General features: G+C 56.2%; 1 protein-coding gene across 3 annotated transcripts; it reads left to right on the plus strand.

The window, feature by feature from the left end:
• Window positions 1-1538: 1538 nt before the first annotated feature.
• SBK2 (SH3 domain binding kinase family member 2) lies at window positions 1539-15115 on the plus strand. Of its 3 annotated transcripts, none has more exons than XM_074369186.1 (7): window positions 1539-3715; window positions 5010-5160; window positions 5682-5887; window positions 10930-11184; window positions 12529-12555; window positions 13258-13460; window positions 13777-15115. In XM_074369186.1, the coding sequence occupies exons 1-7, from the start codon at window positions 3634-3636 to the stop codon at window positions 14356-14358; spliced, it is 1506 nt and encodes a 501-aa protein (XP_074225287.1). In that variant the 5' UTR covers window positions 1539-3633; the 3' UTR covers window positions 14359-15115. The 3 variants fall into 3 exon arrangements, with proteins under 3 accessions (XP_074225287.1, XP_074225288.1, XP_074225289.1); XM_074369187.1 differs by having other exon boundaries at window positions 5685-5887; XM_074369188.1 differs by lacking the exon at window positions 12529-12555 and having other exon boundaries at window positions 1553-3715.
• Window positions 15116-15270: the final 155 nt, after the last annotated feature.

Below are 15270 nucleotides of genomic sequence, written 5' to 3' on the forward strand. Positions count from 1 at the left end.
TTTTTCGTGCTAAGTCTTTGAAATCCGGGGTCTATTTTGTACTCACAGCACATCTCAGTTTGGACCAGCCTCATTTCAAGTGCCAGCAAGCCACACAGACATGGCTAGTGGCTTTTGTATCAGACAGTGCAAGTCTTCATAGCTTTCTTCAGGTTCTCAAAGGTACCTAGGAACTTGAAGGAAAAAAATAAAGCAATGTCAGATAGAGCCACGTTGGAGGGCTGTGTGGCAATATCTAAGAAAGCTGCACATTATTACTCTTTCCACCAAGAAATCCGCTTTGTGGCCAGTGCCGCATGAAGTGCACCCTTTAGCACAAGTCAACGAATATGTGCACATTCTCTGCACCCCTGCTTGTAAGAGCACAATATTGGAGAAAAATAAAATGTCTGTGCTCAGAAGAACGGGTCCACAAAATACATTATGTCCATACACTAGACTGTTGAACATCTTTGCAAAGGAAAGAACCCGAGGTCCATATAACAACACAGATGAAACTTGCAAACGGGGTTGAGCTGGTGAGGACAAAGGCAGAGCTAGAGGTCAGGGACATGCTGCTATTTATACAACTTTAAACACATGCAAGGCGATACTCTATGGCAGTTACAGATTGATACATATGTAACAAAAGTATTGTTTTAACAGGAGGAATAACAAACACCTCAGTTGGGGATAGTGGTTACTTCTGGGAGGGAAGGGAAGGATTTGGAGAAGGGTAAGTACACAGAGGATTCCAATTATATTTTAAAAGTTTTATATTTTCGGCTGGATGTGTAGGCACTCAGGATGGTTATTTGGGATATTTGGTGGGGGGTGTGCCTGAAATAGTCTCTTTTTCATTGTTATTTTGTTTTTTAACAAGATGATGAATTATTATTTTTTTAATTTAAGTACTGTCAGTTACAATGTGTCAGTTTCTAGTGTCCAGCACAATGTCCCAGTCATGCATATATATACATATATTTGTTTTCAGGTTCTTTTTCAGTGAAATATTCTTTTGCATGACAAACCATAGCGAAGTTTTATGCTGCTGTGTGAGACAGCACGTGTGGCCTGTCTGTGCCTTGAAAAATAATAGAACTATTATCATAGATAGATCACAAGGGTTTGGTGAGATCCTGAATGGTTGTATAAAGCCCCCAGCAGAGTGTCTGGTCTGTTCCAACTGCCATGAGTGTATTTGTTAATAATAATGATAGTTAAGCAATCATTCTCTTTTAGGTGCTACATTTAGTGTTTTCATCCATTCTTTTATTTAACAGTATTTATTCAATGTATGGATGAACAAAGCCCCCCGCCTTCCAGGTACAATACTGTGAACACACAAGTGGAGGGAGCCCAGTTTTCATCACGATGCACCGTGATACCACTAAGCATTGAGATTTGACTGACTGGCTTATAACCCTACTCTTTCCAGACAAAACGTTTTGATGTAATGTTACAGCTTTTTCTTTTCTTTTTCTTTGCATCTCTTTTTCGGCCCAACAATGGGGTGGGAGAACAGGTGAGTTAAGTTATCAACTACACAACCTTTGAAGTGCAAGTTAATTCTTTATGTGATCTTTTAGTATTATTTTATTTGGAAAAACATATAAAATCCATAAATAGCGTGTAAGAGATATACTATCTGTAATACATAGCATATATAATATATCATATAGTTATATGTAAGGTAATGTGGAGTGTATTTATTATTGTATTGATATAATAATTATATATTGTAAATATGTAATATATTACACATGAGAAATGTTTAAGAATAACACTCTGGGTAGGTCCTGTAGTTAGTCCCATTTCATAATGAGGAAACTGAGGCTCAGAGGCAGCTGGACACTTGTCAGGGAGCACTCGCTTGGCCAGGGGGACAGAGGCAGAAGGTCACAGGAGGAGCTCTTGGAGGCTGGAGAGCAGGAGACATGATGGGGAGGCGGAAGGCCAGCTTTAACCAGGGGTGTGTGCACCCCGGGCCAGGGCCTGAGCCTCCCCCCGGCCCTCCTACCACACCTGCCTCTCCAGGTCACTCTGGGTGACCCCGCAGGGCAATGTTGCTAAATGGGGAGGTGCAAAGCTCCCCGGATCATCAGTGAGCCTGGAGGTGGGGGGGACGACTGGGGAGGGCTGGAGGCCCACAGCATCCCCTCTCACCCTCCTCCTGGGGGACCCTGCACATGCACAGCAGCCTCAGGCCCCACAAGAAGGATCAGCTCCAGCCTGCACTGGGTGGGGAGGTAAGGGGGCAGCCTGGGGTCCCCAGAGCCTCGGGGACCCTGGCTCTGCCTCTCGCTGGCTGGTGACCAGTGCCTCTGCTTCTCCAGGCCTCAGTTTCTCCCTTAGGAAATTGGGAGCCATCATTTGGCTTGCCCAAGCCTTGTAGGAAGGACTCCACAAAGCCTTGAATTAATTAAAAAGGGAGAGAGAGCAAACCAGGGCCTTACACCTGATAAGCATCATTGCATTAGCTCATTTTAGTTTTAGTTTCTGAATAGGTAACGCATGCTGTGGGGGAAATTCAAATAATGTGAATTAAAAGTTCCCCAAAAGCCGTGTGTTGACATGGATTACTGACTCAACTAAAGCAGCAACAGAAGACTCATCTGGGCAAATGCGGGACGCAGAGCAAGAACTGGGTGTTACCTCATTTTAAGGGATAACCTTTAGCGCCGTTTGATGTGACTGATGAACGTTTTGTGGTTGAGCTGGAAATTTTCCTTACTTTGATAGAGACGTGACCTTGAGTGTTGGGGCACAATTTGTCACAATGTCTGTCGTTTATTGGGCCACTTTTAGCTTTTTATGAGGGAAAATTTCCAGCAGAATCAAAGAGAAAGAGCAAAATGAACCTCCTCGTCCGCAGCAACACGCGCTGTGGCCGCAAGGCGCCCCGCCCTCACGCGGGCATGATGCTCTCCCGCTGGCGTATGTGAAACCAAACACCACGCAGCGTATCGTTTCACCCCAAAGATTTGTGGGGGCTGTAATTTACTTTAAAATACCCCGTTCCCCCAAAAGAAAAGAGAAAGCGATATGCAAAAAATAACATTCGTGAAGCCTGGCTTTGGGCTGGAGGCGCTCACTGGGGCTTTTCCCCTCCAATCTGTGCTTGCAACTTTGCACAAACCTCAGAAAGCCCAAGAGCAAAGGAAAATCTCCCTCTGCCCACCCCAGCCCTGCCCAGCTCCCCAGGGCCAACAGAGGAGCCAGTTTCCTGGGGATCCTTCCAGAGGCCCGGTCACTGTTCTAGCCGTGTTTTTATTAATAGCAGTTTGTAGTAGTAGTGGGAACCTGGTGCGGCAGGCGTCCCGCTGAGTCACACAGACCTGGCCCAGATCCCCCGACACCTCCTCCCCTCTGACCTCGTGTAAGCTGATCGCAGCCTTGCAGAGCCTCAGTTTCCTGCTCTGTAAACTGGGGATAAATCCCCATGCTTCTGGGTGGCTGGGAAGAGCCAGCGTGAAGGCCTCAGCAGAGAGCTGGGCTCAGAGCTGTGCTGAGTACACGAAAGAAGCCTTCTCCCCCAGTGTCTCATGGCTATTAAGGGCTCCTGGGTCTGAGGGAGGAGGGGCTGGGGGCTGGACCCCTGGTCTGAGGGAGGAGGGGCTGGGGGTGGAGACTCAGTATTAAGGAGCTCTGGGAATGGTCTCCCTGGTTCCTGGAGGCCAGCACTCCGGGCCCATGGAGGAAGGTGGAAGCAGAAAGTTCTGGGTCTCCATCCCAGGTAAGGTGTGTGAAGGGGCCAGTCTCCCCTTTTCCTGTGGCTCTCAGGCCCGGCTCTTGGGGGTTCATGATATATTTTGTCCCCTCTGTCCTGGGACCAGAGCCCAGAGTCCAAGCTGGTCTAAGTTTGGAAGGGGGAGGGAGGGGGGCAGCGGGTCAGAGGGGGTGAGGGAGGGGTGAGGGGGACAGGATGTCTCTGAGCTGTCACACACACCCCTGTCCCGGGCCCAGAGAAAGGGAGGGACAAAAGGCTCTGAGAGAGAGTCAGAAACAAAGACGGGAGGAGGGAGACCGAGAAACACTGGGGAGAGGAGGCCAGAGAGGGGGACAGAGCCCGGACATCCTGAACGACAAACAGGCAGACAGCAGCCACAGCGGGAAGAGCGTGGGGACAAGGGCGAGGGGCCAGGGACCAAGAGACAGCACAGGGAGACTCACCCTGGAGACCCAGGAGCCAGAACAATAGCAAGACAGGGACAGGGAGGGTGTGGAGAGAGAGGAGAGACAGTCAGGGAAACCTCTGGACTTAGACAGACACAGAGGGAGGCAGAGGCAGACCCTCTTGGATGAGCTCCTCGGCCTGGGCTCTGCCAAGGCGGGCAGTGGGGCTCAGTGGGCTGGTTGCAGTGGGGCTCAGGTAAGGGGCACTTACCTGAGAGCCAGCTGACACCAGGTGACCCCGAGATGGAGCTCAGGGACCCCAAGAACCACGAGGATGGGGACCCGGAGGTGAGAGATGGGAGACAAGGGAGGGAGAGACTGAGACAGAGTCAGAGACAGAGATGCAGGTAAATGGAGCCAGAGACAGAGATGGAGAAGGCCGGGGGCAGACACAGAGAGACACACAGAAAGAAAGGGAAGAGACAGGGAAACAGAAACATCAAAGACCCAGAATAAGGCAAACCCAAGGAGACACAGCCAGACCGAGGCCCCCGGAGAAATGTACTCAGAAGCAAAGAGCGGGAAACACAGGAAGAGGGGAGGGTGGAGAGAGAGACAGTGCACCGGGGGGCTGTGCGGGCTGAGGAGGCAGCCCCAATTGGGGCTGGGGGCTTCTGGTGGCTCCAACAGATGGCAATGGGCAGGGTCACTGAGACAATCACCCATAACCCCGCCAGGACACAAAAACAGGTGGCCTGAGGCTGGGTGAGTCATTGTGACTCATCCTCCTCTCTGGGGACAGTGACCCCGTCCCCCAGCTCCCCACATCAGCCCTGGGCCAGGCCTCCAATTTCCCCACTGCTCTCAGTGGGCCCTGGACTCACCCCCTCCCCACTTCTGTCCCTCTCCTACAGGAGGACACAGCCACGGCCCTCCAACGGCTCGTGGAGCTGACGGCCACCAGGGTGACCCCAGTGAGGAATCTGCGTGTTCAGTATCGCCTCATCCGAAAACTCGGCTCCGGCTCCTATGGCCGCGTGCTCCTTGCCCGGCATCGCCAAGGGGGTGAGTTTGGCCACCAAAGGAAAGGCTCCAGGACGTCCTCCTAATAGGGTTCTAGGAAGCCACTGAGACAGGGAGCGTCCTTGCGGATAGCTGGCAAGGACCCCTGATGGGGCTGTCAGACAGTTAAGAGTTCAGTGATATTCCATAAAACAGAGGTCACCCAGAGAGGGCGAGAGACTTGCCTGAGGTCACACAGCAAGGCAGAAGCACAGCTTGGATTGAAACTCAAGTCGCCACGTCCCCTACTTTAGGCGAGAGGAAACTGAGGTCCAGAGAGGGTAAGGCAGTTGTGCGAGACCACCCAGCAGCCTGAGTCAGAGCAGGAAGAGTCCTCAGGGAAGGTCCCCTCCAACCCGCACTTTACAGACGGAGAAACAGGAGGCACAGAGAGGTCAGACAATATACCCTGCCCTTCTTGTATCATGCATGAGACATCTGGGGCTCAGAGAGGTTAAGTGACTTGCTAAAGGCCCCACAGCAAGATCAGAGCACCCTGAAGTCTTCCGCCCCCACCTCCCTAGCAGGTCCGGCTGTAGCTCTGAAGCTCCTACCTCGGGACTCGGTCCTGAGAACCACCTTCCTGAGAGAGTTCTGCGTAGGCCGCTGTGTGTCATCTCATCCAGGCCTGCTCCAGACCCTGCCGGGCCCCCTGGAGACACCCCGACACTTTGCCTTCGCCCAGGAGTATGCACCCTGTGGGGATCTCAGCGGGATGCTGCAGGAACGGGTGAGACAGGCAGGGGATGCAGGCTGGGACTGCTCACCCCAGATCTGACTGTGCCCCTCACCCCAAACCTGTCTCCAACCCTGACCCCCCAAAGCAGTGCCCAACCCAGCTCCTCCCTAAGCCCCCAAACAACCTCCTTATTTCTAATTCTCAATGCAATTCCATGGCTAACCCTAACCCTAATCCATCCAACCATCCAGACATGAGCTTGCCTGGGCAGGGAGCTGGGGCTGGGGTTGATGGATCAGGTCTGATGGAGGGCGTGGGGATGGAGAAAGAGATGCACTTCCATTGGTATTGGGACTGGGAGCAGGTGTGGGCAGGTGGGTGAGTCGAGTTTAGGGCTGATTACAGATTGGTAAGGGGTGTGGAGGAGAGTGTGGACGGGGCTGCAGCACGAAGTAGGAATGATTGAAGATGTGTGTAGAGATTGAGTTCTCTCTAGAAAGACCACCAGGACTGAATCCTGGATATTCTGGAGATAGCTGAGTTTGAATTTATGGTGAGTCCATCTTTAGGAATAGACTTTGGATTTGAGATAGGGTTGAGGATAAACAGAAGGAACGAAGGAGGGAGAGAGAAGGAAGGAGAGAGTGGGATGGATGGATGGATGGGATGGATGGATGGACGAGTGGATGGATGGATGGGTGGATGAATGGATAGTTGGGTAGATGGATGGATGGGTGGGTGAATATATGGAAAGATTGGTGGATGGGTAGATGCATGGATGCATGGATGGGTGAATACACAGAAAGATTGGTGGACAGATGGATTTTGGATGGATGTGTGGATGGATTGAAGGAAGGAGGGATGAATGGATGGATGTTGGATACTAAATAACTGGATAAATTATTGAATTGCTGACTGGCTGGTTGAATGGATACTGAGTAGAAACACTGCTGTCGAGGCTGCTGGCTGGATGACGGCTTTGATGGATGGATTGCTGTCTGGCTGCCTGGCTAGTTAGATGGATAGACCTATCAATCAGCTGATGAAGTAAACTGCGGGACTTTAAAACCAGGCCTGAGTTAGAGATGGGGTCTGTATTGGTACAGGACAAAGATCAGGGTTAAGTGTGGGGTTTGGGTTCTCACTGACGATCTGAGTGGTCAGTTTAGAGGAGATAAGAAATATAAGGAGTGGATCTGAGTGCTGGGAGAAAGTCTGATGAGCTTTTAAGGAGCTTCTGGTAGCCCAGTGAGATGTGGGCTCCTGTGAGGAAAACATTGGGCACCGGCCTGCAGGAGCACAGGTGTGGGGGCGGGTTGTGGTTGAGGACGATCTGGAGAAGGTCCCGGGGGGATGTTGTGGGGACCCTAGAGATCTCTGGTCTGGAATTCTGGATTCTTGAACCTCAAGAAACAAAACATAGAAGGAACCAAGGCAGTTTGACCTTCATCCTCTCTCCTTGACCCCAGGCCCTCCCAGAACTGCTGGTAAAGCGGGTGGTGGCCCAGCTAGCTGGAGCCCTGGACTTCCTCCACGGCCGGGGGCTGGTCCACGCAGATGTCAAGCCAGACAACGTGCTGGTCTTTGACCCAGTCTGCAGCCGTGTGGCCCTGGGTGACCTGGGTCTGACCCGGCCTGAGGGCAGTCCAACCCCTGCCCCCCCAGGGCCACTGCCCTCCGCCCCACCTGAGCTCTGCCTCCTGCTGCCACCTGACACCCTTCCCCTGCGACCAGCAGTGGACTCCTGGGGCTTGGGGGTGCTTCTCTTCTGCGCCGCCACTGCCTGCTTCCCATGGGATGTGGCGCTGGCCCCTGACCCTGAGTTCGAGGCCTTTGCTGGCTGGATGACCACCAAGCCCCAGCCACCTCAACCACCCCCCCCTTGGGACCAGTTTGCGCCCCCAGCTCTGGCATTGCTCCAGGGGCTTCTGGACCTGGATCCTGAGACTAGAAGTCCCCCACTGACTGTCCTGGATTTCCTGGGGGATGACTGGGGGTTAACGGGGAACAAAGAGAGAGCTAGGGGCCTGGGGAGGATGTCCAGTGAGGATGTGGAGGAGGAGGAAGAGAGGGGAGCAAGCCTGGAAGAGTGGTCAGAGGAGGAGGATGGCAACAAAAGTGGTGGGAGGATGGGGACAGATGGGGGAGAGCCCTGACCAGGTGATGGGGACAGGTGGCCGGAGCCGGGGCCAAAGGCCCTTCCCCCAGCCCCCATGGCCACCTGGATGGAGAGACAGCTGCTCCCGGGAGGACAGAGACAGAACACATTGCACCTCTCCCAAATGAAGGCTGGACTTGGTTGCAAAATGCCTCCCAGCTGAGGAGTTGGGAATCCGGGATCCCCGGTACCCCGTCCCTCAGACTCAGGACTCCAGACCCCATCTCCTCCTCCCTCAGACCCAGGGGTTCTAGCCCCCTCCTCCCTCAAGGACCCTTCCTCTTCTGTCCTGAATGTGTCCTCTTGAAGGAAGGTGCCGTTTCCCCCACAGACACACTTCTGCACTGTGGGGACATGCTGGGTGCTTTTCACGGAGCTCCGATGCAGTCACCCCTCTCCTCTGAGACTTCAGGCGACCCCCACGGTCCGTGGCACCGAGACGGAGACCTCGCCCCCTACCTCTCCCACTGCCCTGGGCTCCGGGCGGCGTTGAGGGAGCCACTCATCCTTTCTAGACCTAAATCTCCACACGCTCAGTGCTCACGTGCACACACGCACGCTCCTGCAGACATTCACACGTCCCATGTTCTCCCCTAGGATGCCTTCTTCCCAACTCCAGGCCTCCAGACACCAGGCCCCGGCCCGGGGCCTCTCCGGCTTGCCTGGAGCTTGTAGCCCAGTGATCTGCGTCTCCACCTTTCCCTCTCCCCCTCAGGCTGTCCAGGAGGGACCTGGGCTTCTTCATTCCTCCCTTCGGGTCCTGCTCCCACATGGCGAGCTTCCTGTCCAGCTCCCTGAGAGCATGCACACCGTGCATGTGAGGGCCACGGCTGGTGTGCAGGGATGTCCAGGTGACCCGGGCTGGCCCTACGCCTCCCCCGTCACAGCACACAGACCCCTGGCCTGTGAGGCTTCCTCCTGCAGGGCAGGGCCACGTGGGTCAGGGGCCGTGTCCCCAGCACCCAGCACAGGGTCAGTTACCGGGACCTGCTTCCTCCACATCTTACCAGAACTAGGTTTGACAGTTAATGTCTCCATTTGGACAAAGGCACCGGTGGCTGTGGGAGGTATTAACCTGGTGGGGAGTGGGTGAGGGGACATGGGAGCCCAACGCAGCTGTTCTGTAAATCAAAAAATGATTCTGAAATAAAAAGTTGATTTAAAAAGAACTGAATTCATACCGGTCATCTAGCTATAAACCTGGGGGGTGAGTGCGGCCCTCCAGGTCCCCCATCTCCTCCCTCAGCCCTGGGAGTCCCTGCCTGCTCCCACCACCCACTTTGAAGTCTGCAGACTCGGAACGTGGACTCCCCTCCCTTTGCCCCCTCCCCTGAGGCCCCTCACTTCCCAGTTGCTGCACCACCTGCTTCTCTGCCCCCCCAAGTCTGAGGTCATCGCTCACTGCATCGCTCTGGAATCCTGTTGTCTCATCCTTTCCCCAAACAGGACCCCAGTGTCTCTGCCCCTGGACACCCCTCACCAAACACTTGTGTCTGACCTGTCAATGGGGCATTGATGGGGCAGCTGGGTGGGGTCAAGGCAGGGGCAAGCTAGGGAAATGATTTCATCCCCTACAGAGGGTCTGGTCTCCTGGGTCTGAGGGAGGAGGGGCTGGGGATCTGGACCCCTGGGTCTGAGGGAGGAGGGGCTGGGGGTCTGGACCCCTGGGTCTGAGGGAGGAAGGGCTGGGAATCTGGACCCCTGGGTCTGGGGGAGGAGGGGCTGGGGATCTGGACCCCTGGGTCTGGAGGAGAAGGGGCTGGGGGCCTGGACTCCTGTCCTAGGTCTGAGGGAGCGAATGGGGGTCTGGACCCTGGGTCTGAGAGAGGAGGACCTGGGGGCCTGGGCCCCTGGGTGTGAGGGAAGAGGGTCTGATTTCCTGGTTGGGACATCTGTCTGGCCACAGCCAGTTCTGGGAGATAACACACGATGTCGCTCTCCCCCGGGTGAGGTGGAAGGGGCGAGGCCTGGGGCGGGGCTACGACCCCCTAGGTGGGGGCGGGGTCTTGCTCCAGGGCAGGCCTCTGCTGGCATGGGCTCTTAGTACTGGGCACTGACCACAGCGGGCAGCCGAAGGGTCAGGCAAGCTTTGGAGAAGGTGAGGTCTGGAGGTTGGAGAGCGGGTCAGGAGGAGGCAAGGGTCAAATGGCCTGAGGTAGGCAGCACCTGAGAGTGAAGCCAGGCAGGTGGTCAGAGTCCTGGGTCCCTCAGGGGCTCGTCTGCAGACCTCGACACTGCAGAGGGGCTGAGTTAGGGACACAAGGTCTGGGGGTCTCACAACGTGTGAGTTGTATGAAGTCCCAGCAGAGGGGTCAGCTGGATGTCAGGCCTCGGGGGTCTGAGGGCGGAGGAGCTGAGGGCCCAAACTCCTGCGTCTGAGGGAGGAGGGGCTGGGGTCCCGGAATCCTAGGTCTGAGGCAAAAGGGCTGGGTTGTGAGAGTTGGACCCCAGGCCTTTTAAGGGCTTGGGGATGGGTCCCAAGCACTTGCTCCCCTCCAGGGCCCAGGCATGCCCTGGGCCCTGGTGAGTGCAGCCCGCTCTCCCTGCAGGCAGAGGGCACCTGTTTCCTCTTAGGAGACTGAGGCTGCTCATCCATCCCCAGGGCCCAAGTCTGTTTGCTTTGGAAACAAGGTGGGGGGGTGTCTCGAGTTATCTGGTTCATCTTTCATCCTCAGGCCATCAGATGGCGCAGGGATGTGGGGGCGGGGTGAGGGACATCTGTGGCCTCGAGCCTGACCTCACCCCAACCAGGGACTGGTCTCCTTGCTCCACAGACGCCTCTAGTAAAGAGAGAAACTGAGTCAGAGTGGCCTGTGCCAATGATCCTCCATCCCCCTCCCTCAGACCCAGGGGTCCAGGCCTCCTCCTGGTCTCCCTTGACCCCTGGTCTGGCAGGACCTGAGTCCTGGTCACCCTCTCTCCTCTGCCCTTGCAGAGATGCCTGGCAAACATTCAAATGAGGAACAGTTGGCGATGGGGTCTGCAGAGAACAGAGCTGATGAGGACCTGGGGAGCCTCACGGCAGAGGAGCTGCGTCAGGGCCAGAAGGCGGCCCTGGTGCTGGAGGACACGATGGCCCTGAGCGCCCAGACCCTGGTCCAAGCCGAGGTGGATGAGCTCTACCAGCAAGTGCGTCCCTTGGGCCAGGGCCGCTTCGGCCAGGTCCTGCTGGTCACTCACCGTCAGAAAGGTACCAGGGCCTGGAGACAGAGCTGGGGGGCAGGAGCGTGAGCCCAGGCAGAAGCCAGCCAAGGCTGGGGTGTCTGTAAACCTGAATCAAGTCTTGTCTCTGCCCCTTCCAGGCTGTGTGTCCTTGGTAACCCCCCTACCCTCTCTGAACCTCAGCCTCCTCCTTTGAGAAAGTGGGTGAAGATTCCTTCTCTGAAAGAACTGTGACTCTCCAGGAGATGTCACTGGCTCGAGTTGTTGGCGACAACGGGGAGGAAGATAGAGCCCCCACCATGGCCCTCACGTGTGGCTGGCTTAGTGGTCACTGTGGGGAAGACTCAGAGCCATGCTGTCTGCCAGGCTCTCAGCAAGGCTAGCACCCAGTGGGTGGGCAAGGCATGCTCCCCCGACCCCAATCTGGTCAATATCTTCCAAGGAGACTGGAGGGTTAAGCCCTGTCTGGGGTTGGGGTGGGCGGGACACCCAGGGAGGTCAGCCCCGCCCTCGGGGAGCTCTCAGCCTGCAGGAGGAGAGGCCGTACGTTTCCTAAGGCTATTATAACAAAGTAGCGCAGACTGGGCTCACCGTTCTGGAGGCTGGGAGTCCGAGATCAAGGTGCTGGCAGGGCTGGCTTCTCCTGAGGCCTCTCTCCTTGGCTTATGGATGGCCACCTTCTCCCTGTGTCCTCGTGTGGTCTTCCCTGGGTGCATGTCTGTGTCCAAATTTCCTCTTCTTATAAGAACACCAGGCCTACTGGACGAAGGTCCACCTCAATGATTTCCTTTCACCTCTTTCAAGATCCGATCTCCAAACACAGCCCTAGTCTGTGAGCCCCGGGGGGTTAGAACTTTGACGTGTGAGTTTTGCAGGGGGCGGGGGTAGGGCTGCTGGTGGTGGACCCAAGTCAGCCCATAACAGAGAAGGATGCAAGGAGAGACGCAGAGCTGGGGCGTCAGAGAGCCTGGAGGCACGCGTGTAACAGGGAACAGCTTTTGCTGGGAGGCTTCGTCCACCTGCGCTTCATTTAATGTGCACCTTGAGGCCTCCTAGATGCCCTCCCTGGCAGCACTGGGGCATGAAGACAGAGCGCTCCGAGAGGCTCATGGCATGGGGGGAGAACAGATGACAAAATAGCTGGTGGCAGGTGCCACAGTGGCAGGAACTCAGGGTGCTCTCGATGCACAGAGGAGGCCCTGCTGCACCCAGCTGGGGATGGCTAGCATTTCAGGCACAGAGACCACCTTCCTCCATCACACACAGCCTCTTAGTGGGAAGCCTGGGCTCCTGGCAGCTGGTGATTCAAAAATTGAAGAAACCATATATTTATCTCTGTCTGACTGACTTCACTTTGTATGATCATCTTTAGGTCCATCCATCCGTGTTGCTGCAAATGGTATTATTTTATTCTTTTTTATGGCTGAGTAGTATTCCATTGCATAAATATACCACAACTTCTTTATCTAGTCATCTGTCAATAGACACTTAGGTTGTTTCCTCATCTTAGCTATTGTAAATAGTGCCGCTATGAGTGTTGGGGTGCATGTGTCTTTTCAAAGTAGAGTTTTTGTCTTTTTGGATGTATGCCCAGGAGTGGGATTGCAGGATCCTATGGTAACTCTATTTTTAGCTTTTTAAGGACCATAATGGAAAAGAAAAAAAAATTGAAGAAACCAGAGTTTCTGCCTTCTGGGAGCTTCCATTCTAGGAAGTCATTTCTGCAGGTGGCAAAATTCATAATAATTCCTTCGTGGGGTCTCATACCCAGTGCACGGTGTCTTTTCCCCAGTCGCCTCGAGCAGGGCTTTTTGGCATGGGTTTGCCAGAACGAGGGGCCCAACAAGTTCATGGGGAGTTGTAGTTCAGTTTTCGTGGTCCTCCTCCACCTGTTCCAAGACAGCAGGGTAGGAACTCACTCAATGCTATTATTAATATTATTATTACTACCATTGGTATGTTTGGGTGGCCATGCTATTTTAGGGTGGGCTTGGTGGGGGTCAGGATTTGGAGGAGGTAGAGATGGCCTGTTGGAGAGGGTCCAGGCTGAGGGGCAGCAGGGCTCTCCCACACTCCCCCACACCTGTCCCTGTGTCTCCAGGCACAACCCTGGCCCTGAAGCAGCTCCCCAAGGCCTCCACTTCCCTGCGCGGCTTCCTGTACGAGTTCTGTGTGGGCCTCTCCCTGGGCCCCCATCCGGCCATCGTGGCGGCCTACGGCATTGGCGTCGAGTCAGCCGACTCCTACAGCTTCCTGACCGAGCCTGTCCTGCACGGGGACCTCATCGCCTTCATCCAGCCCAAGGTGGGTCGGCCTCCCAGAGCCTCAGGGGGTCCCACTCAAACGTCCCGCCAACCTGGGCCTCAGGGATCACGCGCACTGCACAGTGACGCGCGGGGCGCACGGCTCTTGTGGGGTTCACCACCACGGAATCAACACCGTGCCCTGCCCAGCTTCAGCGGCCCTCTCGGGCTCACACAGGGCCCCAGGACTCTCAGGCCTCACCAGCCATCCCCCTTTCCCCTGGGCTGCTCCCTGGGGCCGAGGACAAGCTCCGCCAGCCCGTTCCCTTCTGGCTGGCCGGGGAGGTGCGGTGGGCGCTGACGCCCGTGCCCCGCAGGTGGGCCTCCCGCAGCCCGCGGCCCAGCGCTGCGCGGTCCAGCTGGCCTCGGCCCTGGAGCACATCCACTCCCTCGGCCTGGTGTACCGGGACCTCAAGCCGGAGAACGTGCTGGTGTGCGACCCGGCCTGCCGGCGGGTCAAGCTGACCGACTTCGGCCACACGCGGCCCCGCGGGACCCTGCTCCGCCTGGCCGGGCCGCCCATCCCCTACACGGCGCCCGAGCTCTGCGGCCCCCCGCCCCTCCCGGAGGGCCTGCCCATCCAGCCTGCCCTGGACGCGTGGGCACTGGGGGTCCTGCTGTTCTGCCTCCTCACTGGCTACTTCCCCTGGGACCAGCCCCTGGCCGAGGCTGACCCCTTCTATGAGGACTTTGTCATCTGGCAGGCCTCGGGCCAACCCCAGGACCGTCCCCAGCCCTGGTTTGGCCTGACGCCCGTGGCAGACACTCTCCTATGGGGGCTGCTGGACCCACACCCCCGAAGGAGGAGCCCCGTGAGCTCTGTCCGGGGCTACCTTGGGCAACCCTGGAGGCAGCGGGAGGGGGAAACAGAGGAGGTGTACAAGGGAGACACAGAATGAGGGAGGCTGGGGCCCAGCCCTTCCGGGGAGACTTGGGAAGGGAAGCAGGGACCCCATCCGGAGTCTCCTCAGCATTCGGGGTGGCTCTTGGCTGCTCTGCTGTCTGTCCGTCTCTGCCTCATCACGTCCCCTGTTCTGATTCCCCATGCCTGGCCATATGTGTGATCTCTGAGAGCACCCCGGATCTGTCCACGGCCTTCTCCATCTCCCCTGGAACAGCACCTGCTATTCCCTTGGCCTGCGGTGTGACTGGCTCATCCGCCACCTCCTGCCAGCCTCCCTCCATGAGGCCAGCCTCCCCACCGGCAAAGGGACACTGCAGGGGCCTAGCCTGCCCTCCCAGCCCCCCCATCCACTCCACTCCCCTTTTGCCTATGACGCTCCTTCCCTTCTAGTTGTCCGATAGATTTATTTGCTCATCGTGGTTATTCTGTGTGTCCTGCTGGAAGGTGGGCTCCAGGAGGGCAGGGATCCCCGCCTGCCCTGCTCTCTGACAGACCCGCCGAGCAGGGCCCATCCCGCCCCGGGTAGGTGGTCCACAGATGCTTGCTCAATAAACGGACCCATCTGGGTTTGCACCGCCTCCCTCCGCGTATGCCTGTCTTTCTGCCCTGGTGGTCTCTCTCTTGCTGGGTTTCGCTCCCTGCCTAACCCCCTCTGCCCCTCCCACGTGCCGGGTCCAGGCCCTCTTGATAACTGCTGTCTCATCTCTCTTGCCTGAGCCGCTCTCTGCAAATAAAGCCCATCTGGCACTTAGGTCCCTGCGACGCTGTTGGTCTGTCAGACTGGCATTGGAAGGACAGCGCGTATGTGCGTGTGCACAGGAGACCGTGTCCTGGAGGAGAGACAGAGATGAGGAGGAGAGAGGGAAAGGGAAACAGAGACAGAAAGGGACAGGCAGAGAGAGACACA

The sequence above is a fragment of the Camelus bactrianus genome, chromosome 9 (assembly GCF_048773025.1).
Source record: "Camelus bactrianus isolate YW-2024 breed Bactrian camel chromosome 9, ASM4877302v1, whole genome shotgun sequence".
Taxonomy (NCBI): Eukaryota; Metazoa; Chordata; class Mammalia; order Artiodactyla; family Camelidae; genus Camelus; species Camelus bactrianus.